Below are 24696 nucleotides of genomic sequence, written 5' to 3' on the forward strand. Positions count from 1 at the left end.
AGTCTGAGAATAAAGAATCATACCCTGTCACTGAGGAGAAGTCCAGGAGTAGTATTACTCAGATTAAACAAAAGGCTACATGAATCACAAATGTTCCTGTGTCAATAGCTTATTTGCCCTTGTTTGAGAATCCTGTAAACCAGATCCATTTCCATGTTTCATATCTATTGGTCCAGATAGAACTAAGAGAGGGGGTGGGGTGAAGAAAACTGCACTTGAGAACACACTGAGATAGGCTTTAATGAGAACAGGCAGGCTATCTAGCCAATGAGAGCCTCAGCTGCACCTGAGGGTGTAGTTAAACGGGTGAATCTGAAGCTAGGAGAGGTGGCTTCATTCCCAGGCAGAGCTTCATTCCCAGCATGGCACAGAGGCAGCAGAGCAGTCGCCAAATGCTCTCAAAATATCCAGCCACTGTGAGGAGAAAGACTGACCAAGGAAATCAGTCAGAGAAACTTTCTAGACCTAGTCTGGCAGATAAGTCTCTCTAGGGCAGTGGTCTCAAACTCGCGGCCCACTAGGTAATATTTTGAGGCCCTCGGTATGTTTATCATAATCACAAAAGTAAAATAAAACAGTTTCTTGATCATATGTCTCTTTATAAATTATTTATTATTATTAAGACTTAGCTAAAATGAAAGATTTACAAACTATAAAGAGTTTTACCTCATGCAAAATTGTAATTTCTTTAATAAGACATTAACTATTTTTTTTTGAGACCCTCCAAGTACCTACAAATTCAAAATGTGGCCCTTCAAAGGGTTTGAGTTTGAGACCACTGTAAGCCAAGTACCAGGAAGTCAGAAGATAGACATGCTATCTGTATCTGGGGAATGTACAGCTGAGCCAGAGTTTGTAGGTATGAGTTGAGTGAATGTGCTTCATTAAGATCTGAAGGAAGTGGAAAATGCAATGAGAGCCAGAAACTGATATATGAAGTGTGATTTTGTTAGTATGAGTGCTGTGCTGTATGTTAAGCTTTGAGGAATAAGGCTAACACATTTCAAAAGGAGTTTCAGTTACCTGAGGGAGAGCTTCACAATGGGGGAAGGGAGTCCTTAACTCTTTCCTACCTTACTTCTCTTGTGCCAGCTATAACAGCGCAAAGGCTTAAGAATACAAACCTTGATGCTTGATACAAAGCTTATTATAGGGGTTTGGGAGGGACACAAATCTTGGGAGGTTTGCCTCTTTCCCACTCAGTCCAGAAATATCCTTAAGGCTCAGTGGATAGCTGATTTATCGATGTTTGAAGTGCATGGGTGATGTTCAGCTCAGTGCATGGTGGTGAAAGAATGATTAGCAAAGCATAGAAATGTCTTGCAATTTCAGATAGTGGCAGGTTACCTTTAAGGAAGTAAAAGGAGATAAAGCCACACAACAGTCTAGAGCAGGGCACAGCCAAGCCTCGAGCCTAAAGAGGCTGAATTTAAAAGCCTACAATGAACTGTTTTGTACAGCTTGTTAGAATAAAATTTGGCAAGAAGCCACAGAGCTTAAAGAACTCAATATTTGGGGGAACTGTATTCAGTTGCTGCTTTCTGAAACCCAGGTTTACTTTGGGACTGTGTCATGAACTGTTATTTTGAAAGGAAAGGAAGGAAGTCAATGTTTTGATTTTGAAATTAATAGTTTTGAACTGAGTTGGTGCAATGTGAAGACACCTGATTGAATTTTGGTTTTGCTGAATTACCCCAAGAGTGGGTTTTGATATAAAATAAAAGTTCACATTTTTAGCAGTTGAATATTTTATTATTTTGAGTTATTCAATCCACTTGGCTGGTGCAATGCTACTCGCTGTCCTTACTCCCTGCCACAGCATAGATAATCTTAATATCTAGAAATATCATCTGGGTTCTGCTATAAGTCATCTGAAATTTCAAATTATTGTCTCTGGTGTTTAGCCATGTATAAAATTTCAATAATGTTTCTTGTTCTCCTGTCCAAATCATCAGTATGTTATCTATATAATGACTCTTTAGATACTTTTAGCTATGTAAAAGTTCACCAAGGAAGGGGCAATCATAGCTCTCATGGCTTTTCCTTTGGCTTACATATAAAAGCATCCACCAAAATAAAAATAGTTTTCCTTAAGTACTAATTTGGCAAGTTTAATTATATACTCATGGGGATCCTTAGATTGCTAGTCCTTGCTCTTAATGTGTTATGAATAATGTCTAAAACTTCAGCTTGTGAGGATTCAGCATCTAATTGACCAAAAATAATTCTGTAGATTAACCTTTAACCCATTCTGAGCTCGTTGGGGAGAACAGGATATAAAACAAATTAAATAATAAAATAAAATTCTTGAGCATGAGTTTCTGTGCTGATCATGTTTTCATTTCTTTATAGAGCTCTCATTTATGTTAGTGGGAAAGGGTGTGTGTGTGGGGGGGGAAGGTATGTTTTTTTATTATGTATGTTATTATGATATTTTATTATGTATGTTAGTACCCTCCTAGAATTGTAGGATATGCGGGCTATAAATTTTTAAATAAATGCTGGATGGGGAGGAAAGAGAGAAAAGAGGAGGAGATGCTGTATCATGAGAGGGTGGCATACTGTTCAGCAGTGTTTAGTGTGAGGGGTTGCAATGCACCCCTTTGTCTCCTCAGAATATGCCCATGTCACCAATGTCAACAATTGCAATCTGGAATGGTACTTCCAGTGCAAAAGGGATGGTATGCTGAACCATAGGGTTGTCCACGCATGCTCATGAGCAAACTTCAGAAGATGTCAATCACTGCTTTTCATCCTCTCCTCCTTCTCCCCGGTCTCTGCTGCCCCCTTCAGTTTTTCCTTCTGTAGGCGAGCATGAAGGTGTCGTTCTGATATGATTCCTGCAATGTTTTTTGATTGTTTGCAGTTTTTACACAGCTCAAGGAACTGCTGTGACTGCTTGGAGAGAAGCAGGCTTTAGTCTGCAGCTGGCAGGTGAATCCTTCAGAGACTTGTGCATCCAGTTTGCTGATTATTTGTGAAGCTCAGGGTTCCGGGCCCTCAGCTTTTGCTTGCTTCCTTGACTTGGTCAGGACCTTCAGCATAGGCTGTTAAGTATTAATAGCATCCTTTGGGATGCTCACAGTGCATTTATTGCATCTCAGGGTGTGTGTGTGTAGGCTTAGTTTGACTAAGGTCTAACTGACAGCATGAAGAGCTCAGCGTGGCAGCTGACTGGTGGCTTGAGGCAGAGAATCCCTCCAGTTCTAGCTACTAAAGAGCTTTGTTGTGCCAAAGAAAGGCTCAAAGGAGTGGAGGCCCTTCCTGGATTTCAAATATGTCAATGCGGCTCTGAGAGTAACTTGGTTTTGAATGGAGACCATTTGGTCCGTCATTGTAGAGGTGGAGCCAGGAGAGTTTTTGCCAACCTTAGATTTGACGGAAGCTTACCTTCACATCCCCATCTTCCCAGATCATAGGAAGTTCTTACATCTTAGAAAATCACTATCAATTCTCAGGGCTTCCCTTTGGGCTAGCAACAGTGCCCCAAATTTTCACCAAGATTATGGTAGTGGTGGATGCTCATCTCTGCAGAGCAGGTTGGCAGTTGCACCCATACATGAACAATTGGCTCACCAGAGTGCCATCCCAATTGGAAGGAGAAGAGGTGATAGCGGCAGTTGTGGGAACCCTGCAGAATCTGGGATGGATTGTGAACTTTTGAAAGAGCCACCTGGTTCCAACATAGTCCCTGAAATATCTGAGAGTCTTATTCAACATGGTAGAAGGCCGAGTCTTTCTTCCAGAAGCACACAAACAAAAGCTTCGTGGTCAGATTAGAGACCTGTTGACTAAGCCAGAGCCTACTGCATGGCATTATCTTCAGTTCAAGTCCTTGGATCAATGGCGGCCATGATAGAAGTAGTACCCTGGGCAAAGATACACATGTGTATCTCCAGGACGCCTTGCTGTCTCGCTGGTTGCTTCAGAAAGACTTCTGCAAGTTCTGTTCCCATGGACTGCAGCAGCCAAGCACAGCATGAGCTGGCAGCTCTGTCCACGGTCTCTGGTGAATGGGTTCCTGCCTCGGATTGATTTCTGGGCACCTAGACAACAGATGCTAACTTATTCGACTGTGGTGGCTCATTGCAACAGTCACCCAGTAAAAGGCCAGTGGATTCAATCTTAATGAAATTGGTCTATCAACAGGCTGGAAATTTAAGCAGTTCAGATGGCACTTCTCCAATTGCAGGTCTTTGCTGGAGGGCAAAGAAGTCAGTCTTCTCCGACAATGCCATGGCAGCGGCTTATCTCAACAGGCAAGAAGGCACCATAAGCATTCCACTCTGATAGGAGGCGAAGGCATTGTTCTATTGGACAGAAATACACTGTCAGTCAATCTCTGAGGTGCATGTGGCTGGAGTGGACAATGTTCAAGCAGATTATCTCATAAGACGGACATTAGACCCAGGAGAGTGAATGTTGTTTCTGATAACATTCTAGGCCATTGTGGGAAAATGGGCTCGTCTGATTTTCGACCTCATACCAATTACAAAGAAAAAGAAGGCAGATTGTTTTTTCAGTTGCAGATATGATCCCCAGGGTTAGATGCCCTGGCTAGAGACCATGCTACTATATGTGTTTCCCCCATGACCCATGACAGGCCAGATTATCCACACAGGAATGATAGTTCTTGTAGCACTAGATTGACCCAGGCACATGGATCTTGTATGTCTACAAAGGGAGTGAGGTCTAAATTGCTTCCAGACTTACTCACACACGAACTGGTTGCCACAGATGATCCAGGACGCTTTAGTCTTTTTACAGGTCTCTTGAGCGCGCAGTGCTAGTCCAAAAAGGATACTTGGAAGTGCAAAAAACTGACAACGGTTTCAGCATATGCTAAGGCACAGGAGACATTTCAGGTCTGGTGCAGCAAAGAACAGTTGGAGCCGAGCAATGTCTCCATCTCATCTGTACTGGCGTTCTGTAGAAGGGCTTTGACAAGGGAATGGCAGTAGCATCTCTTAGAGTTCAAGTAACATGACTCTCCTGTTTCCGGGGCCAAGAGAAGAGAGCTTCACTAGCAGCCCACCTGGACGTAGTCAGTTTCCTGAATGGTGCCCTGAGTCTATGGTGTCCGATTGGAGAACCATTTCCATCCTGGAACCTTAATATAGTCTTGCAGGGCCTCAGTAGTGCCCGTATGAGCCCTTTCAGGAGTCTTCCCTCATGGATCTGACAGTTAAAGCAGTCTTCTTGGTGGCAATTACTTTTGCAGAAGAGTCTCAGAATTGCAGGCCCTGTTGCTCAGAGCACCATTTCTCCAGGTCTCAGAAGTGGGTGTGACCTTGTAGACAATTCCCTCCTTTCTGCTGAAGATCGTATTGGTGTTTCATGTCAAACAAGAAGTTAGACTTCCAGCATTGCTCAAGATCATTACTGAGTCCCTTTAAGAACTGAAGATAGACCCTCCGCAAATTCCACCCTCTGTGTTCTCTTCTGAGCAGGGAACTTCTGTTCTGTGGTACTTAGACATAAGGAGAACCTAATCAGAGTTATGGGAGATCTCTGAAGGCTCCCTGAAGGTGGCTAAAACCATGACTAAACTGTATCCCATGGATCTGGAAGTCCAGCACATGTTTGCTTTATCAAAGGTGGATTCCCTAGTAGCCCAGATGACCAAACACATTTCCCTGCCAAACGAAGAAGGAGTAGTTCTAAAGGATTCGCAAGACCGCAGAGTGGATATGGTCCTCCAGAGGCAGTTTGAGTTTTTAGCCTTAGGAGAAGGCTGCAGCCATGGCCTCCTTCGTAGCACGTGCCTGTCATTCCAGGTTATGAAATCAGAACTTGGCAAAAGCTGAGGCTCTGTCACAGCTTGTGTTAGATGGAGTGGACTACGTAGCGGTTGCACTCTGATATAATCGGCCATGGGGAAAATCTTCACATTCGATCTCTGTCTAGCATATGCTATGGATTAAACAATGGGCAGGTGATTCAACCCCTAAAGTGACACTAAGCAGGCTTCCTATTCAGGGGACAATGCTATTTGGAAAAAGCCTAGTTGATCTTATAGCCAGTGTACAGGCTGGCCAAGATCTTTACCAGACAGCAGACCCCGACTGGCCAGAGCCAGGGATACTTTCATTGGTCACAGTGCTCTCACCAGTACTCAGTAGGAGCCTTTCAAGGATCCAGCTAGAAATTCTCCAGGAACTGGAGGAACCAAAGTTTAGGTTCCCACTCTACAGTGCCAACCAAAAAGGCACAATAATGCCAACCCTCAAGCCATTCCTCTGAAAATTGAAGGTCGGCTCTCAAACTATCTGGATGCCTGGGAATAGATAACTGACTGCTGGGTCCTGGAGATTATCACAGAGGGTTACAAGATAGAGTTTGTGCACCCTGTCTCCGACTTGTTCATGGATTCCCTGGTAAGCTGGCCAGAGAAGGCAGAAAAGGCCTGGGTAATGTTATGAAAGTTGCTAGATATTCAAGCTATAGAACCAGTTTCTCCAGTAGACTCGGGCTCTGGCAGACACTCCATATACTTTGTCGTGCTCAAGAAAGTTTCAGAGGAGTGGAGACATATCCTGGATCTGAAACATGTCAGTGCGGCCCTGAGAATTCCTCGGTTCTGGATGGAGACCATTCATTCTGTTATCTCAGCTTGAACGGAAATAAAGCCAGTTTTTAAGAGTGAAAAGAATCTGTTCAAGGGAGGTGGTGATGGCTGCTCATCTCCACAGAGTGGGTTGGCAAATGCACTTGTACTTGGACGAGTGGCTAGTCTGAGCACTATCCTGAATGGAAGGAGAAAAGGTGGTTGCAGCAGTTGTGGAGATGTTAGAGTCTGGGATGGATTTTGAACTTTCAAAAGGCGGCAAACAAGGAAAATCCCAAAGTTTCCACTGTCAAATAGTATAACCAAGAAACAAAAGAGGTCTGTGGAAAAGATGTTCCTGATGTAGGCTTTATTGGGTCAATCAATTGTAGCAATCAATTTACAAAGCAGAATCTATATGTGTATGAGAAGGTATGGACTCAACATGGTTCGTGTTTCGGCTAGAACGCCTGCTTCAGGGGTTCTAAAAAGTGTTAAAAGATGTATGAAAAATTGAGTCTAAAAGTAAATGATTGGATAAATGTGACTAAAAGTGAAAGAAAAAAGTGATACTCAAATGGGATACTCAAATATGTATCACATGATATGCGATTATGATAGGGTGAAGTGTCTAATGTGCACTGAATTATACTAATGGAAAAGAAGCGATGAACATGATGAGTGTGGAGCGTAAACATGATAATATTTGAATGGGGTGAAAGTATTAAATGTATTACTTTCAATTCTCACCCCGTTGAAATATTATCACGTTCATGCTCCACACTCATCATGCTCATCATCCACACTCATCATGCTCATCGCTTCTTTTCCAATAGTATAATTTAGTTCACATACTGGAGCAGCATTTCCAATTCTCCTCTGTCCTCTTTGGCCTTGCCACAGTGCCTCACATCTTTGCCAAAGTAATGGTGGTGGTAGCAGTGCATTTGTGCAAGGCAGCGATCCAAGTGCTCCCATATTTAGATGATTGGCTAATCAGGGCCCCATCCAAGGAAGAGGGCGAACTGGCAGTCTTGAGAGTGGTCCAACTCCTGCAGGACTTGGGATGGATAGTTAACTTCAAGAAGAGTCACTTAGAGCCAATTCAACACTTGGAGTACATGGGAGTTGTGTTTGACACAGCTGTAGGCTAGGTTTTTCTTTCAGAGCACACAGACAGAGGCTCCATAAGCAGATATCGGACCGACTCCTGAGTCCAGCTCTGATGGCTTGGCATTATCTGCAGATCCTGGGGTCAATGGCGGCAGCCATAGAGATGGTTCCTTGGGCCAGGGCACATATGGGACCCCTTCAAGATTCTTTCCTATCCCTCTGGCCTCCTCAGACATATTCTCTTCAGCAATTGCTTCTGTGGACACCGGAAGAAAAGAATAGCTTATGGTGATGGCTGCAGATAGCTTCCCTCTCAAAGGGCATGCCACTCTGAATATCCTCCTGGGAGATCCTAACAACCAATGGCAGCCTTTACAGTTGGGGAGTTCATTGTAATGGACACCCAGTTCAGGGTCGTTGGTCCCTGACCCAGCAAAAGTGGTCCGTAAATCACCTGGAACTCAGAGCTATTCAGCTGGTGTTGCAGACATTGGAGAAGTCCTTGGAAGGCTATGCAATAGTGGTTGCATATGTCAACTGAGAAGAAGGCACCTGGAGGACCCTGTTACGTCTAGAGCAGTGGTCTCAAACGCAAACCCTTTTGCAGGGTCACATTTTGGATTTGTAGGTACTTGGAGGGCCTCAGAAAAAAAAGTTAATATCTTATTAAAGAAATGACAATTTTGCATGAGGTACAACTCTATATTTATAAATCTTTCCTTTTGGCTAAGTCTTAATAATAATATTGTAATTTATAGCTAAAGAGACATATGATCAAGAAACTGTTTTATTTTACTTTTTTAATTATGGTAAACATACCGAGGGCCTCAAAATAGTACCTGGCGGGCCACGAGTTTGAGACAACTGGTCTAGAGGCTTAGCTAACTGATTTCACCACATTCTCCAGCAACAAATTCCACAGTTTAAATTAAGAACATAAGAATAGCCTTACTGGGTCAGAGCAAAGGTTCATCAAGCCCAATAGCCCGTTCTCACGGTGACCAATCCAGGTCACTAGTACCCAAACCCAAAGAGTAGCAACTTTCCATGCTACTGATCCAGGGCAAGCAGTGGCTTGCCCCATGTCTTTCTCAATAACAGTCTATGGACTTTTCCTCCATGAAATTGTCCAAACCCTTCTTAAAACCAGCTATGCTTTCCACTCTTACCACAACCTTTGTCATGCGTTCCAGAGCTTAACTATTTTCTGAGTGAAAATTTTTTTCCTCCTATTGGTTTTAAAAGTATCTTTCTGTAACTTCGAGTGTCACCTAGTCTTTGTAATTTTTGACTGTGTGAAAAATCAATCCACATGTTGTGTGAAGAAATATTTTCTCTGGTTTGTTTTATGTAGAAGCTTTTTCATTGAAAAAATAAAACATAATACAATGAACAAGCTGAATTATACAATACTGTACTTCAAAAAAGTTTTTCGAGTGCAATAGGCGAGACATTCTAGACAGATGGGTTATTTCCTCATAGCCATGTGCTGCTGCAGAAGGAATCCTCTCAGGATTTTTCACTCTGCCTTTGTTGTACTTCACTGGGTTCTCTAGTTCAACCTACAGTTTTTACCTTCTGCACACGTGTTTGCAGGAGTGTTCTCTGCCCAGTTAATTATTTTTAATTCAATGTAATTTCATCCCTTTTTTGGCTAATTTGGTGCTTGGAATGAATTTTAAGCTCTGCCTGCTTTTGAATTCAGTGACTTCCTTCTGTAGCTGACAGGCCAATCCCACTGGGTACCTGTTAGCCAGCCTACATTGTTTTCTCTGGAGCACAGGGCTGTCCCCGATACGGTTTTGCCTACTGTTAAGCAGGAGTCAAGTGTAGTCTGTTAGGCACCCTTAGGAGGCTCAGTAGTGTCAACTGCGTCTTTGCACCTCCGCCCATCCCGTTGATCCGTAGGGGTGGAAGTGTAGTTAGACATAAGAGTCTGACTGGCAGCCCAAATATCAGCTTTACAGAACCATTCCCAACATTGTGGCAGTTAATTTTCTCATCCAGCTACTGTGAGAGAGCTGAAAACAGGTTGCAGCACAGATCCTGTCAGGTCACAGTGAGTACACAGGGTCACAGCCTGTGAAAGGAATTGCGGGAGGTTGGAAAAGTCGGATTTTGAGTGTTTCTGAATATTTCTCTGTGTTCCCCCTCCTAAAAAATTCTAAAATCGCCATTTTTAGAGTTTGGGAAGTATGAAAAATATTGCAATTTTGGCATGAATTTTTGACAACGGCCATCTTGGATTTTTAGCAATATTTTTTTTTCTAAAGCTCCCTGCTTCTTCAAAGCTGAAACCTGCTGGGATGGAGTCCATGAGCTCTCCTCATGTGGATTCTTACCAGGATTGTGCAAATTTAGTGTTTTTAGAGCATTCTTGTGCCACATGGTGCAGTGGGGGGAGGGGGCACAGCATCCAGCTTAGCCTCTCCCCTACTGAAGCAGATGACCAAACGCTCAGCTTGCCCAATGGGGCATCCTTCATTGCTTTTTGAGCTCAGCACGGCTGGTAATTCTGTTTGCCAGGCTGCGGACCTTTTGCAGCTTAAGAAGCGCAAATTTTAGTTACCTTAGGCTTATTCTATGCCCCAAGAGCCAGACACTTTTTCTGAATTTATGAAATTTTTGTGGTCTGAATCTCAGAATCAGTGTTCTTCCCCTGCACAGTCCCAATCCGCCTCCACGATGTCTCTAAGTGGTGTTGGTCCTTTGGACATGTTTTCGATTCAGCCTGCCACTGAGTTTCTGCTGCCTGACCCTTACCTGGGGGATCCTGATGCGGATGACTAACGTGCTGACTCCTTATTTGCATGGAACAGCGCTTTCCGGAGCGGTAGATCAGGGACTGTGTGCTGGATCTGTGGATCTCTCTGGGGTTTTTGGAGCCTGGGGATGCTCTCACAGTCCTGCTCTTATTTAAGTCTGCGGCTTTGCAGGACCTTATATCTGAATCTTTGCAGGAATTCAGTGTAGTCACTCAGCTGGTTCCGTCCACTTCTTCCTCCTGGCTTTGTGGTGTCTGCTTGTAGTTTGCTACCTTTCCCTGGCACCCTGACATGAGTGTTCTGGTCTTTAAGCAGTTTGATTTTCTGGAGGATGCTCTCGAGACTACAATGGGCACTCACGGCAGCCATTTTGATGATGCTAAAATTATTTGCGATTTTCTCTATTCGCGGGCCGGCTCTGCACCTTACCCTCGCGAATACAGAGGGAGAAGTGTATGCTCTTTCATGCTTTAAGCGCCTCTAGCGAGTCCAGAACTCTGCAATTTGCTTCCTACATGACCTCGACTACCACGACTCCATCTCCCCAGCCCTCCATGCAGAACACTGGCTACTAGTTAACAAGCACTGCATATTCGAAGCCCTACAAGAGATTCTACTTCATCACATCCAAACTACTTCAATACACTTCCGCCCATCCACTCCGAAGCTGAGAGATAAATATACATCCCTGCAGAAAGATCCCTCCTAATGGAAACAACTTGTAAACTCTCATTCAGCCACTTCATCCCCCATCTTTGGAACAATTTGCCTGCCCAGATAAGATCACAAGACTCACTTATGACCTTTCTGAAAACGCTGAAGACCCTCCTCTTCAACTGTACAGTTCCAACAGCCTCCTCCTTGCTCCCCTTCCTTAACTCCTTGCTCTCCTCCTAATCTGTGCTCCCCTTCCTTGATTCCTTGTTCTCCTCCTTGCTCCCCTCCCTTTCCCTCTTAAATGTTTTTACTTCTCCTTTCTCTACTATGAATGCCTTTGTCCTGTAATTTACTGTGAATGTCAATTGTAACCCGTTCTGAGCTCCCAGGAGAACAGGATAAAAATCAAATAAATAAAACGTTAGCCACCAATACGAAGGCTTGGAAGTGCTTCCAGATCTGGTGCACACAGAGGAGTTCAGACTAGAAAGTTGCACAAAAGGACAGAAATCAAACTCATCCCTGCCGGAAATCAAATCCGCCTGTTCCCGCTGGAATCAAATCCGTCCTCACAAGTAATCTTTTCCGTCCCCTCCTGTCCCCATAAACTTCAAACATAGTTATTTTATTTAACTATGCTATTGAATTAAAGGCTTTTGTAGAGACCCATGTACAAATAAGCAAAGATACTTTATTCATTTGGAAATAGTAATTGAGAAGAATACATAGTTTACAAATGGGTTTTCCAGAGCCTCTAATGTACACATAAAATATAAATACTCCAGTTGATGAGGACCCTCAAGCTATGTCAGCTGAGGACTTCCTCTGAAGGTGGCCGAGGGTCCCATTTGCCAAGCTTGACAGGCAAAAGTAGCCGTCCCTGAGTCACAGATTCTGGCACCTCAGTGGCTCAGGAATGCTCCCAGAGGCAGCTTCATGGAGGGAAGTTATGGCCACCTTTGGAAGCAGTTCTCAGCAGGTGGTGCTTGGGGATCCGCCACAGCAAGAGTCAACAAGTACCTCAACACTGGAGAAGTAAAACCAGAAATGCATTTACATTCAAACCTCAGTTTTGCGAATAACCCAGTTTGCGAGTGTTTTGCAAGACGAGCAAAACATTCTCACAAAATGTGTCTCGCGCCGGTGCCGCTAGAAGATCTTCCTGCCTCTGCCGGGCCTTGAGCATGCATCTGCGCAGGCTCAAGGCCTTCTAATTCTCCCTCTCGCCGAGATTCTCAGAGATCTCGGCGAGAGGGAGAATTAGAAGGCCTTGAGCATGCACAGATGCATGCTCAAGGCCCGGCAGAGGCAGGAAGATCTTCTAGCGGCACCGGCACGTCCTGTGGGCTGCTTGCCGATGCCAGACCGGGGGGGGGGGGGATAAGTTCAAGTTGTTCAGGCGGGGGTTCCGGTTCACACGGAGGGGAGGGCCTTTGCGAGTAGGGGGGAGCAGAGCCACTGGCCTCTGGGGGGTGGGAACGTATCAAAGTGAGTTTCCATTATTTCCTATGGGGAAACTCGCTTTGATATATGAGTATTTTGGTTTACAAGCATGCTTCTGGAACGAATTATGCTCGTAAACCAAGGTTCCACTGTACTTTTCTGTTGAACCTGATACAAAAATATCTGCTATATACATTTTCCAAAGCTAACATATTTCAATCAATAAATTCCTTTTTTTTTTTTACCTTTTGTTGTTTGGAGATTTATTTTTCTATCAAATTGGTTCTAGTTTCTCTTTTTTTCTACTTTCCTGTCTTCTTTAAGTAGTTGCTGTCCATTTGTTCTTCCTACCATGGTCCAGCATTTCTCTCTTCCCTCCCTCCTGTTGTACAGCATCCTTCTATCTTGGATCATTCTCCTTTTTTCCCCCTTCCCTCTCCTACACAACATTTCTTCCTCTCTCCTCCACCCCTACGTACAACATGTCTTTCTCTCTCTCTCACACTGTCCAGTATCTCTCTTTCTCTTATTCCCTCCCTTGCTGCAAAGGGAGTGGGGAAAGAGAGGGGGGATCCAGGGTGCATCTATCCCACCCCCTCTACTACCACATCCAACATTTCTCCTTCTCTCATCCCTTGGATCATGTGCAGCGTCTTTCATCCCTGCTCATCAGTCCCATGCCCAACATTTCTCCTTCTCTCATCCCTCTCCAGCACCATGCCACATCTCTCCCTCCATTCCCTCCACCACTATGTCCAACATTCCTCCCTTTTCCACCCTTTCAATCTGTCCCACTGTTCTCTCTTCATCACCATATGCAACATTTCTCCCTCTCAACCTTCTCTTCCCCATGCATCTGTACCTCACTCCTCTCCCACCCTATGTCCAACAATTCTCCTTTTTCTGTTTCCCACACTCACACACTTATGCCCAGTGATTCTCCCTTTCTATTCCCTCCCCCACCTCAGCATCTCTTGCCCTCCCTCCCTCCATACTACATCCTAAATTCATGCCCCCTTTTTTTCTCCCTTCTATGTCCCAAATTTGCTCCCTCCCTCCCTTTTGTATCCCAAATTCATGCTCCTAAGTTTCCAAGTTTATTAATTTCTTGACATATCATCCATCAAAATATATCTGAACGGTTTACAATCAATAAAATAGTTTTAAAAGCAAATGTTAAAAAAAAAGGAAAAAAAATAAAAACCCATCACAAAATTTAGTAAGTGTTGGGGGTGTTACATGACTTAAAACTGACCACAGGAGGGGAAAGAACAGGAAGAGGTAAAAAAAAAAAAATGCATCAGATAAAAATAAATATAAATGAAGGAAAGGTGTGGAAAACACATTAGGGGTTAGTTTGCCTCTAGTTGAGGCGCTTGGAATTGATACCCTGAAGTGAAAATTATTTAAGGGAAAGTAGATCTGATCCTGAATTAAGTATCATAAGCATCCTTGAATAAAAAGGTTTTGAGTTTTGTCTTGAATAATGGGCGAGTGGACTCTTGCTTTATGTGCAGTGGAAGTGTGTTCAAAAGTAAGGGTGCCATGACTGAGAAGATGGAATTTCTGGTAGTATCGTAGAAGATTTCTCAGATGGAGGGGACAACATGAAGATCCTGATGGTTAGAGCCTTTGCCTAAAGTTTGTTCCCCTTCTTTTGTCTCAACTTCATGACACCTCTCTCTCCCTTCCTTGTCTCAAAGTGCTCCCTTCCCTCCATTCTGTGGCCCAAGTACTTCTGCCCCCCTCCCATGAATGTGTGACAGAGCCTCCAGGTAAGCTGCCTCCTTCCTGCCTTACTCGCAGGACTGCAGGCGGTGGTTCCTGTAGGCTGCACTTGGCCTAATCCGGAAGCCTTCCCTCTGATGTCGGAAGAAAGACTTCCGGATTGGCTGCAGGCAATGTGTAGGGAACATTGCACGTGGCTTTGTGGAGGAACAAGTACAGCTAGAGGGTAGGAAAAAGGAGGCAGTAGTGAGGTAACACTTGGCAGCCCTTTGAGGTGCCTCCATCTCCATGGGATCCCCACAAACTCAGGGGGAACCCTGCAGGATTCCCATCAGCCCTGTACCCGTGCAGCTCTCAAGTTCATACCTGGTCATGGCCCCAATCTCCATAGTGTTAGCATTTCTGCAAGAAGGGCTAGAAAAGTCCTGGCGGTCGTCTCCCTGAAAGTTCAAGTGTTTCCAACTCAATGTTAATAAAAATAGGCTGGCTGTACATCCAGATGTGTCTAAATTCCTGAATGGACCATTATGCTTGCATCCTCCAGTAAGACAGCCTTTTCCTATATGGAGTCTTAAACTGGTCCTGCGCATGCTCACCAGGGCTCCATATGAGCCTCTAGAGCAGGTCTCATTGATGGACCTCATAGTCAAGACAGTGTTTTTAGTAGCAGTCTTTTTGACTTGATGGTTGTCTGAACTGCAGGCATTGTCATGCAGAGAACCCTTTTTCAGAATATCAGAGTCAGGAGAAGTTCCCATCACAGTTCCATCTTTCTTGCTTAAGGTAGTCTCATCTTTTCACATCAACCAGGAAGTCTGGTTGCCTGCCTTCACACCCTCGGGGTCTAAGAAGAGTGACAAGGTCCTAAGATTGCACGATGTTCACAGGGTACTACTGCATTATCTGGAATTGACAAATGAGTTCCACTTATCCGATCACCGCTTTGTACTAGCATGTGCTGCCCTTAAAGGCTGCCTGGCTTCCAAAGTGACCATTTCCAGATGAATTTGTATGGCCATTTCTTCTGCCTATATCAAAAGTGGGAAGTGTCTGTCCATATCCTTGAAGGCGCAATCCACTAGAAGTGCAGCATTGCTGTGGGCAGAGTCTAAATCATTACCACCTGAAGAAATATGCAGAGTGGTGGATGTAGCAGCCAAATTGGATTCTGCATTCAGGTCATCCATGCTTTCAGCAATCTCATCTGCCCTGCCCTAGATTCCAAGGACTGCTTTGATACATCCTGAAGGTTCAGGAATTATGTGCCTGTTGAAGTAGAAGGGAATATTAAGTATATACCTCGATAATCTTTCTAGCAGATAGGCACATCATTTCTAAACCTTCAGGACATATGAAAGCAGTCCTCGAAATCTAGAGCTGGGCAAATGAGCCTGATGAAGGTGCATCCATGCTATCGGATACCTCTTAATTTTTTTCAGTTTTTATTTGCCTGTTGACATTCTGTTTTTCCTTCTTTTTTTTTTTTCTAAGACAGTCTATAGCTAAGGATTATTGTGTGGGAATATCAACAATAATGATGATGATATTGGCGGGATATAAGACTTCAAATAACATATCGTATCATAATGCTCATTTTCAAGGAAAGCAAAACTACTTACCTGTAACATGTTTTTAAAGTACAGCGGGATGCCAGTCTTCACAAACGTTGCTCACTTTCCTTAGAGTTGTTTCTCATAGTAATAATAACTTTATGCAGAATTGAGGTAGCTTTGTGCAAAAGGTGCAGACAGAGAAAATTCTGCATGTGTGTGATGCACCACTGCAGAAAGCTGTTACAACTTTATTTTCTTTTCTGTCCTCGGTTCTCTTTTTTAGTAAATCCTTTGCCTTTTATCCCCCCTTCCCTGTAGACATGATGGTAGAAGCAAGTGATGAGCTTGTGTGTATAGAAACATAGAAATGTGATGGCAGATAAAGGCCAAATGGCCCACTCAGTCTGTCCATCCGCAGTTTAGTTTCAATTTTGATAATTGTCTTGTACTGGCTCTTCTAGGCTTTTCCATGGCTGTGCTGGGTGAAGGGTGGGAAGTATGATTATAAAGTACGAAAAGTGCCTGGGTGTCATATAAGGATAGATAAGGTAAAGGAAGAGTTACCAGTCAACCAATACAGTAATGATGCTCTAATTGGTTGCAGAGAGCAGGATGGGTCATGACAATATCTGGGATCTGACTAACACATTTAGAACTTGCATTTGCACATTCATGGAGTTTGCTTCTTCATAGGACATTTCCTTTTCACAAAGCTGTTAGTGCTATGCTTTTTTATTTGAAAATTTTTTGAAGATTCTCAAGAATTGATCCCAACCCGGGCTACTTTGTTAATTACTTGTGTGAATGAAATAGATAAAACTTTAATCCTGAAGTTATATTTCCAAAATAGAGAGGCAAAATTCTGTGGAGATAAGGTTTTAATGTTTCTTGATGTGGCAAAGGCTATTCAGTATAGGAGGAAAGCCTTTTTGGCTTTACGTCCTAAAGCTCTTGAAATTGGTGCAAAGTTTTTTCTTAAATTTCCTTGCAAATGTTTGTTGCAAATTCAAGATAAAGACTATGTTTTTTGAATTTTTTTTTTAATAGCAGTAATCTGCATTTACTAAAATTATCACTTTCTTTTAAAGAACAAGGTACTGAAGAAATAAGAAAGCTGCTACTCCTGTTACTGGGCTGTGCTGTTCAGGTTTGTATAAATGTGTGTTCTTAAAATTTTGGAAGTGTCACTGTTACAGATGCATGATTAATAATAGCAATATCTATGACTTTTCCATTTTCTGTATAAATTCTTATTTATCCCAGGACAAACAGGCAGCATATCCTCACAGATGGGTGACATCATCCACAAAGCTTGGTACAGACAGTGCTAAAGTTGTCACACCCGTGCCCCTGAGATGCGCAGTGAGCCCATGGGATCATGACAAAACTTCTGGCCCGGCGTGTCCCTTACAACCAAGGGACCCTTCAGGACTTTATCTGGCTAGTTAATAGCCTAACAGGGTCATGCAAATAATGAGTCTTAGTCAGAAATGGCAAAAACAATAGCTTTATTTCAGCCACTGGCCAAATAAACCAAAATACAGGATTCAGCCTTGCAGTTTAAAAAAAACACTCATTCCATGAAATCATATATTTCTCATACAGAAACAAAGCACAAAAATCAAAGGTTCCAAGTTTGTCAATAATGGCTTAAACACAGTCCCCTGCTTCTGGGCTTTAACAGTAGAATATAACACAGTCCTCTTCACCAGAGCAGTTAGTTTATATATTTCAGGCTTGCAATATTCCCACAGATGTTTATTCAAAAGGAGCAATGCCAGTCCTTGATAAAAACCTCCCAGCAAACTGGGTTGCAAAGCATGGCTTCACTTCAGCATAACCTTTCTTTAAATAAGTTCTTTCTTTATAATCAAAACTAGTGCTCAAAAAAAAAAAAAAAAAGCACTTTAAGGAAAAACTTATAACAGCCCAGCATGTAAAGAAGTTTAATTCAGAGCTACTCTTCTGGTTTAGTGCAGAGCTTCCAAGGACGTTTCCTTCTAAATGTTGCTGTAGCAACTATATACAGCTGTGAGAGAGGAACGTAATTGCCTAGCCTGGCAGGGAAAAGCATACAAACATTTGTTTGAATAAAAACCAATGTTTTAAGGCAAAATTCAAAGTTCAGAATTCTAGGAGAGGAAACTAAACTCTCCTCAAAGAAAAACAAACACAGCTTATCTTGTAGTTCAAAGTCTGCAGGCAGAAAACAAAACTCATTGTTTCATTGCACTTCCATATCCACAGGAAAAGTTTCAGTTCCTACCAGACTCTCCTGAATGTCCATTGCTTCTCCTTGGTTCTGCTCACCAATTTCAGAAGAAGAAAACATCTCCTCTGCCTTTGCCATATGCCAATCCGTTTCACCAGCCCCCTCTGGCTGGAGAGAGAGAATCTCACTCTCTTCTTGGCTCTCTCCTGTTTGTCTCTCCCCCCTTCCTATTCTGGACTGCCTCGCTTTAAACTGTGGAGAGAGACACACCCTGAGCCTGGATGGGGGAAGGGCTCTCCATACACTATCTTGGTCTGTTTGTCTACAAACAGCTTTCTTTTCAGCCCTGGCTCTTATAGGGACAGGCTGCTGGAAAAGTAGTAATCTCCTAGCAGTGTCAGGGACAGGTTTAAACTGGGTAAAGCTTTCCTGCCTGTCCTCTTACTGCCATTCCTCATCTGATGCAATCTCTCTGTCTAAGTAGTAGTCAGTTAATTCTGCAGTCTGAGTTTCAAGTTGATCAGCTCTCCTGCATCTGGGTTTAGTGAATTTCCTCCCTATTTTTGCGAAAAAAACAGAAATGGACTTGGGTTTGTCACAAAGTGTACTGTCACTTTAAGCTTTAACAAAGCTTCAAGACTACCCGTACCACCCATGTGCGAATGCCTTCCCGCCCAACGTCGGCTCGGGGTACCTCAGTTCTTCATTTTTCGCGGAGCAAAGAAGTTATGTCTGGACTTTGTCCATGCGAGTTTGCCTTCCCGCTTTAAAATTGTTTTATTTTTTCCCTTCAGGTTTCATTTATTTCTTTCATTTTACAGTGAAAAAAAAAATTAATATATTTTCTTTTTCATTGAGTTTGTTTTTTTTGACATCTTATTCCTCCCTCATTTAGGGCCTTTTACCCCCCATAGCCTTCAGGCTCTTCGAACATTTTGAATATTTTCTGGCGGTTTTCCTACTTTTGGACTTTTGGAAAAAGAACCTAAGGACTCAATGCAGGGGACCCGGGCCAAAGATATTGAGCAAGGACACTGTAAAAGAGGGCTCAGGTCTGAGTGGGAACTTTTTGAAAAAGGACCTAAGGGAGAATTGCAGGGGTCTTGTGCACAAATAAAACTGGCAAGCAGCACTAATAGAGAACAACGGAATCCAGAGGGACAACCAAAAACAGGTGAACAGGCTGATGACGAAACAGACACACCACAGGAGGAGGATGACCGAGACGAGGCTTGGGGTCTGGCAACTCACGAGGGGGCCAGGAGCGCCAAACCACGAGGAAAAACAGCAAGAAAGGCAAACAAACGGGACTTACTTTGCCTATACACTAATGCTAGGAGCCTAAGGGCTAAAATGGGGAGAGCTGGAAATCCTAGCCAGCAAAAAGAGCCTAGACATAATTGGAGTCACAGAAACGTGGTGGGACTGATGACAATGAATTGGGATGTGGCTTTACCAGGATTCAAACTCTACAGGAGAGATAGGTCACACAAAAAGGGTGGAGGAATAGCGCTATATATAAAAGATTCCATACCTTCAACCAGAATGGAAACAACAGTAAGGGCGGACGACTTGGAATCACTATGGGTTAAGCTACCAGGAGGAACTGGAGCAGACATAAAATTGGGTTCTGTACTATCGCCCACCTGGACAAACGGAAGAAATCGACCAGGATCTGGAGGCTGAACTGAGGCAGGTATGCAAATGTGAAGTGTGGTGGTGATGGGAGACTTCAACTACCCGGGAATAAACTGGAGTATTAGGGCACTCAAACTGCATGAGGGAGACCAAATTCCTGGAGGTCACGAGGATTGTTTCATGGACACAGCTGGTCATGGAACAACACGGGGTGATGCCACTCTTGACCTAATCCTCAACGGACTAGGGGGACCTGCTAAGGAGAGGTGGCGATACTAGCCCCACTAGGAAACAGCGATCACAACATGATCCAGTACAGGCTAAAAATTGGATCATCAAAGGTGAAAAGAACTACAACGACTGCACTTAACTTCAAAAAAGGGAATTATGATGCCATGAGGAAAATGGTGGGAAAGAAACTCAACGACAGCGCAAGGAAGATGGAGTCCGTAGAAAAATGCCTGGACCATACTCAAGGGCACAGTGCATGAAGCACAGAACCCTGTGCATCCCCAAGTACAGGAAAGGGTGCAAAAAAAATAGAACAAAAAACCCAGTGTGGATAACAAATGCAGTGAAAAAGGCGATAAGTGACAAGAAAGCATCATTCAAAAAATGGAAAAAGGACAAAACAAAGGAGAACCAAAAGGAACACAAAAACCACCAAAAGGAGTGTCATCGAGTGGTTAGGAAAGCAAAAAAAGAATATGAAGAGAGACTGGCAGGGGAAGCAACAAACTTCAAATCATTCTTCAGGTATGTTAAGGGGAAGCAACCAGCAAGGGAGGAAGTGGGACCCTTGGATGATGGGGACAGAAAGGGAGTGGGAAAAGAGGAAAAGGAGATAGCTGACAGGCTAAATAAGTTCTTCACGTCAGTTTTCACGAGGGAGGACACAACCAACATTCCGGAGCCTGAGGAGATCGTAAAAGGAGAGCAGGATGAAAATCTGGTCCAGCTAGAGGTGAGCAAGGTGGATGTCCTCAGGCAGATAGACAGGCTAAAGAGCGACAAATCGCCAGGTCCGGATGGCATTCACCCAAGGGTACTCAAGGAACTAAGGAACGAAATAGCTGAGCCACTTCGACAAATATGCAACCTATCCCTAAAAACCGGAGAGATTCCGGAAGACTGGAGAATAGCAAATGTCACGCCCATGTTCAAGAAAGGCTCAAGGGGAGACCCAGGAAACTACAGGTCGGTGAGCTTGACCTCGGTCCCGGGAAAGATGATGGAAGCACTGATTAAAGACAGCATCTGGGAACACATCGACAACTATGGGCAGCTAAAGTCGAGCCAGCATGGCTTCTGCAAGGGCAGGTCAGGCCTCACGAACTTATTATACTTCTTTGAGGGGGTAACCAGCCAGGTGGATAAAGGGGAATCCATAGATATCATTTACCTTGACTTCCAAAAAGCCTTCGACAAGGTGCCACACGAAAGACTACTAAGGAAGCTATGGAACCATGGGGTGCAAGGGGAGGTCCACCGATGGATCAAAAACTGGCTGGCGGACAGGAAACAGAGGGTTGGAGTAAAGGGACATTACTCAGACTGGCAATGGGTCACGAGCGGAGTTCCACAGGGGTCGGTGCTGGGACCGCTCCTATTCAATATATTCATTAACGACCTGGAAGCAGGAACAAAATGTGAGGTTATTAAATTTGCGGATGACACCAAACTATATCACAAGGTCAATAACATGGAGGACTGCGAAGATCTCCAAAAAGATCTGACAACAATGGAAAAATGGGCCAAAAAGTGGCAAATGAGTTTCAACATAGGGAAATGCAAGGTCATGCATATAGGGAAAAAAACCCCGATGTTCACTTACAAAATGGGGGGATCAGCGCTAGGGGTGAGCGACCTTGAAAGAGACCTGGGTGTGATGGTAGACACAACATTGAAGGCGTCGGCGCAGTGTGCCACGGCCTCAAGGAAAGCAAACAGAATGTTGGGTATCATTAAGAAGGGTATCACGACCAGGACAATGGAAGTCATCCTGCCACTGTATCGTGCTATGGTGCGCCTGCACCTGGAGTACTGTGTTCAGTTCTGGTCGCCGTACCTCAAGAAGGACATGGAGGTACTTGAGAGGGTCCAGAGAAGAGCAACTAAGCTAATAAAGGGCATGGAGGACCTCTCATATACTGACAGACTGAAAAAGCTAGGGCTTTTCTCCCTGGAAAAGCGGATGGAGACTTAGAGGAGACATGATAGAAACCTTCAAGATCATGAAGGGCATAGGAAAAATAGACAAGGACAGATTTTTCAAATTAAGGGGATCAATAAGTACAAGGGGGCACTCAGAGAAATTGAAAGGGGAGAGGTTTAGAACAAACGCCAGGAAGTTCTTTTTCACACAGAGGGTGGTGGATACATGGAACGCGCTACCAGAGGATGTGATAAACAGGAGCACGCTAGAGGGGTTCAAAGAAGCTTTGGATAGGTACATGGAAGGCAAAGGGATTGAGGGGTACAGATAAGAGTAAAGGTAGATTATAGGGATGGGATTAGAGGTAAGTTGCAAAATTAATCAGGGACCACTGTTCAGGCACTAGGCCTGATGGGCCGCGGCGGGAGCGAACCGCTGAGTAAGATGGACTTCTGGTCTGACTCAGCGGGGGCAACTTCTTATGTTCTTATGTTCCACTTTGGTAAAATTGAGGCATTTCACTTTGCCACTGAAATTTTCCCTTCAATGTTGAAACTTTCTGGTGGGTTCAAGAAGTGCATTCGTAACTGGGCCATCTGTATCACTGATTCGCATAAGTGGTGCATTCAGTGTCTTGAGCCTGGAGCATCTAGTGGACTTTTGTACCCACAGTCTCATGCTGCACAAGTGTTCCCTTAAGGCTTAATGTCTGCAGCAGGAAAAACTTTTCAAGGAACCGTTGACATCCATGTCATCCAAAGACAAGACTACTCTGACGGTACTGGCAGTACTGACATCAACGCCTCCCTAGATGTCAGATTCAGTACCGGCATTGGCTAAACCTACTAAGAGGCCATCTTCACCATTGCAGCAAGAATCACAGGAATCCTTATCGAGTCATTTGATGCATGTCAAGCGTTGACACCACCACCAAGTTTCCAAGTTTATTTACATTTTAATATATCGACCATCATCATGTATCTTGCTGGTTTACAAAGCTAAAAACGTTAAAATAGATTTAAGAATGGGGATAAAAAGAAAAGGTTGAACATAAATTAGAACGCAATTTTGAGGGAGAGGGGAAAAGGAAAGTTTATATAATTGCATCATAAAATAAATGAGGGGAAGAGGGGGTGAGGAAAAGACACCAGGAGAGGAGGTTGCTTCTTAAAAGCGGTTCTTTTTGTATACTGAAGTGCTGTTGGAAAGGGGTATTGTCAAACATTATGATACGCGTCTTAGAATAAGAAAGTTTTTAGTTTAGTTTTGAATTTATCAAGAGAATTTTCTTGGCGAAGGTGAGATGGCATGGCATTCCAAAGGGTTGGGGCTGTAACAGAGAAATTAGTGTTTCTAGTGTAATAAAGTTCCTTGATTGGGGGGACAGTCGTTAAGTTATGGTCAGCTGATCTGAGGATCCATGGAGAAGAGTAAGGAATGATAAGTTTATCAAGAAAAGCTGGTGCAGGCTGTGTCACCCCTGAGGCGTATCTCTTCATTGAGGTCACCAATGCCTCGACGCCCTACTGCACCAGAGGTACCAGCTATACAGCAAATGGTATGGTGCCGTCCATTCAGTAACATAGTAACATAGTAGATGATGGCAGATAAAGACCCGAATGGTCCATTCAGTCTGCCCAACCTGATTCAATTAAAATTTTTTTTTTTTTTCTTCTTAGCTATTTCTGGGCAAGAATCCAAAGCTTTACCCGGTACTGTGCTTGGTTCCAACTGCCGAAATCTCTGTTAAGACTTACTCCAGCCCATCTACACTCTCCCAGCCATTGAAGCCCTCCCCTGCCCATCCTCCTCCAAACGGCCATGCACAGACACAGACCGTACAAGTCTGCCCAGTAACTGGCCTAGTTCAATCTTTAATATTATTTTCTGATTCTAAATCTTCTGTGTTCATCCCACGCTTCTTTGAACTCAGTCACAGTTTTACTCTCCACCACCTCTCTCGGGAGCGCATTCCAGGCATCCACCACCCTCTCCGTAAAGTAGAATTTCCTAACATTGCCCCTGAATCTACCACCCCTCAACCTCAAATTATGTCCTCTGGTTTTACCATTTTCCTTTCTCTGGAAAAGATTTTGTTCTACGTTAATACCCTTTAAGTATTTGAACGTCTGAATCATATCTCCCCTGTCTCTCCTTTCCTCTAGGGCAGGGGTGCCCACACTTTTTGGGCTTGTGAGCTACTTTTTAAATGACCAAGTCAAAATGATCTACCAACAATAAAATTAAAAAAAAAACACAAAGCACACTGTATGCATAGAAAATGTTAATCATCATTCCTATTCCAGGGTTTTTCAAAGAGGTCAAAGCAGATGACTCTAAGCACTATCACCTCGGTAACAACCATACAAAAATAGACAAATATACCCCCTCCCTTTTTACTAAACCACGATAGCAGTTTTTAGCGCAGGGAGCTGCGCTGAATGCCCAGCGCTGCTCTTGACACTCATAGGCTCCCTGCGCTAAAAACCTCTATTGCGGTTTAGTAAAAGGGGACCTTAGTGTAAAATATAGACAGCAGATATAAATTCAGACACATTTTGATCACTAAATTTAAAATAAAATCATTTTCCCTACCTTGTCTGGTGATTTCATGAGTCTCTGGTTGCACTTTCTTCTTCTGACTGTGCATACAATCTTTCTTCCCTTCTTTTAGCCTGTATGCTTCTTCTCCTCCAGACCTCATTCCTTCCCCCCAACTTTTCCTTCCTCTTCCCTGCCCTTTCTTTCTCTCTGCCTCCTTTTCATTTTTTTCTGTTTATCTTCTTTCCTTCTGTCTCCTTGCCTGCCCTTTTTCTTTCTTTCTCCCTGCCCTCCCCCAAGCCACTGCCACTGCCATTACCATCGGGACCAGGACCCAAACGCCA

At 43.7% G+C, this 24696-nt stretch overlaps 1 protein-coding gene across 4 annotated transcripts in view; it reads left to right on the plus strand.

The window, feature by feature from the left end:
• Positions 1-24696, plus strand: part of CCDC88A (coiled-coil domain containing 88A) — a 612058-nt gene that overhangs the window by 102143 nt on the left and 485219 nt on the right. For 3 of the 4 annotated variants that reach the window (XM_033936818.1, XM_033936819.1, XM_033936822.1), the window contains exon 5: positions 16895-16953. In XM_033936818.1, the coding sequence (XP_033792709.1) occupies positions 16895-16953 (59 nt within the window). Of the gene's footprint in view, positions 1-790; positions 860-16894; positions 16954-24696 lie in introns of those variants that run through there. The other variant, XM_033936821.1, reaches the window with a different exon arrangement.

This window comes from Geotrypetes seraphini, chromosome 3 (assembly GCF_902459505.1).
Source record: "Geotrypetes seraphini chromosome 3, aGeoSer1.1, whole genome shotgun sequence".
NCBI classification, from domain to species: domain Eukaryota; kingdom Metazoa; phylum Chordata; class Amphibia; order Gymnophiona; family Dermophiidae; genus Geotrypetes; species Geotrypetes seraphini.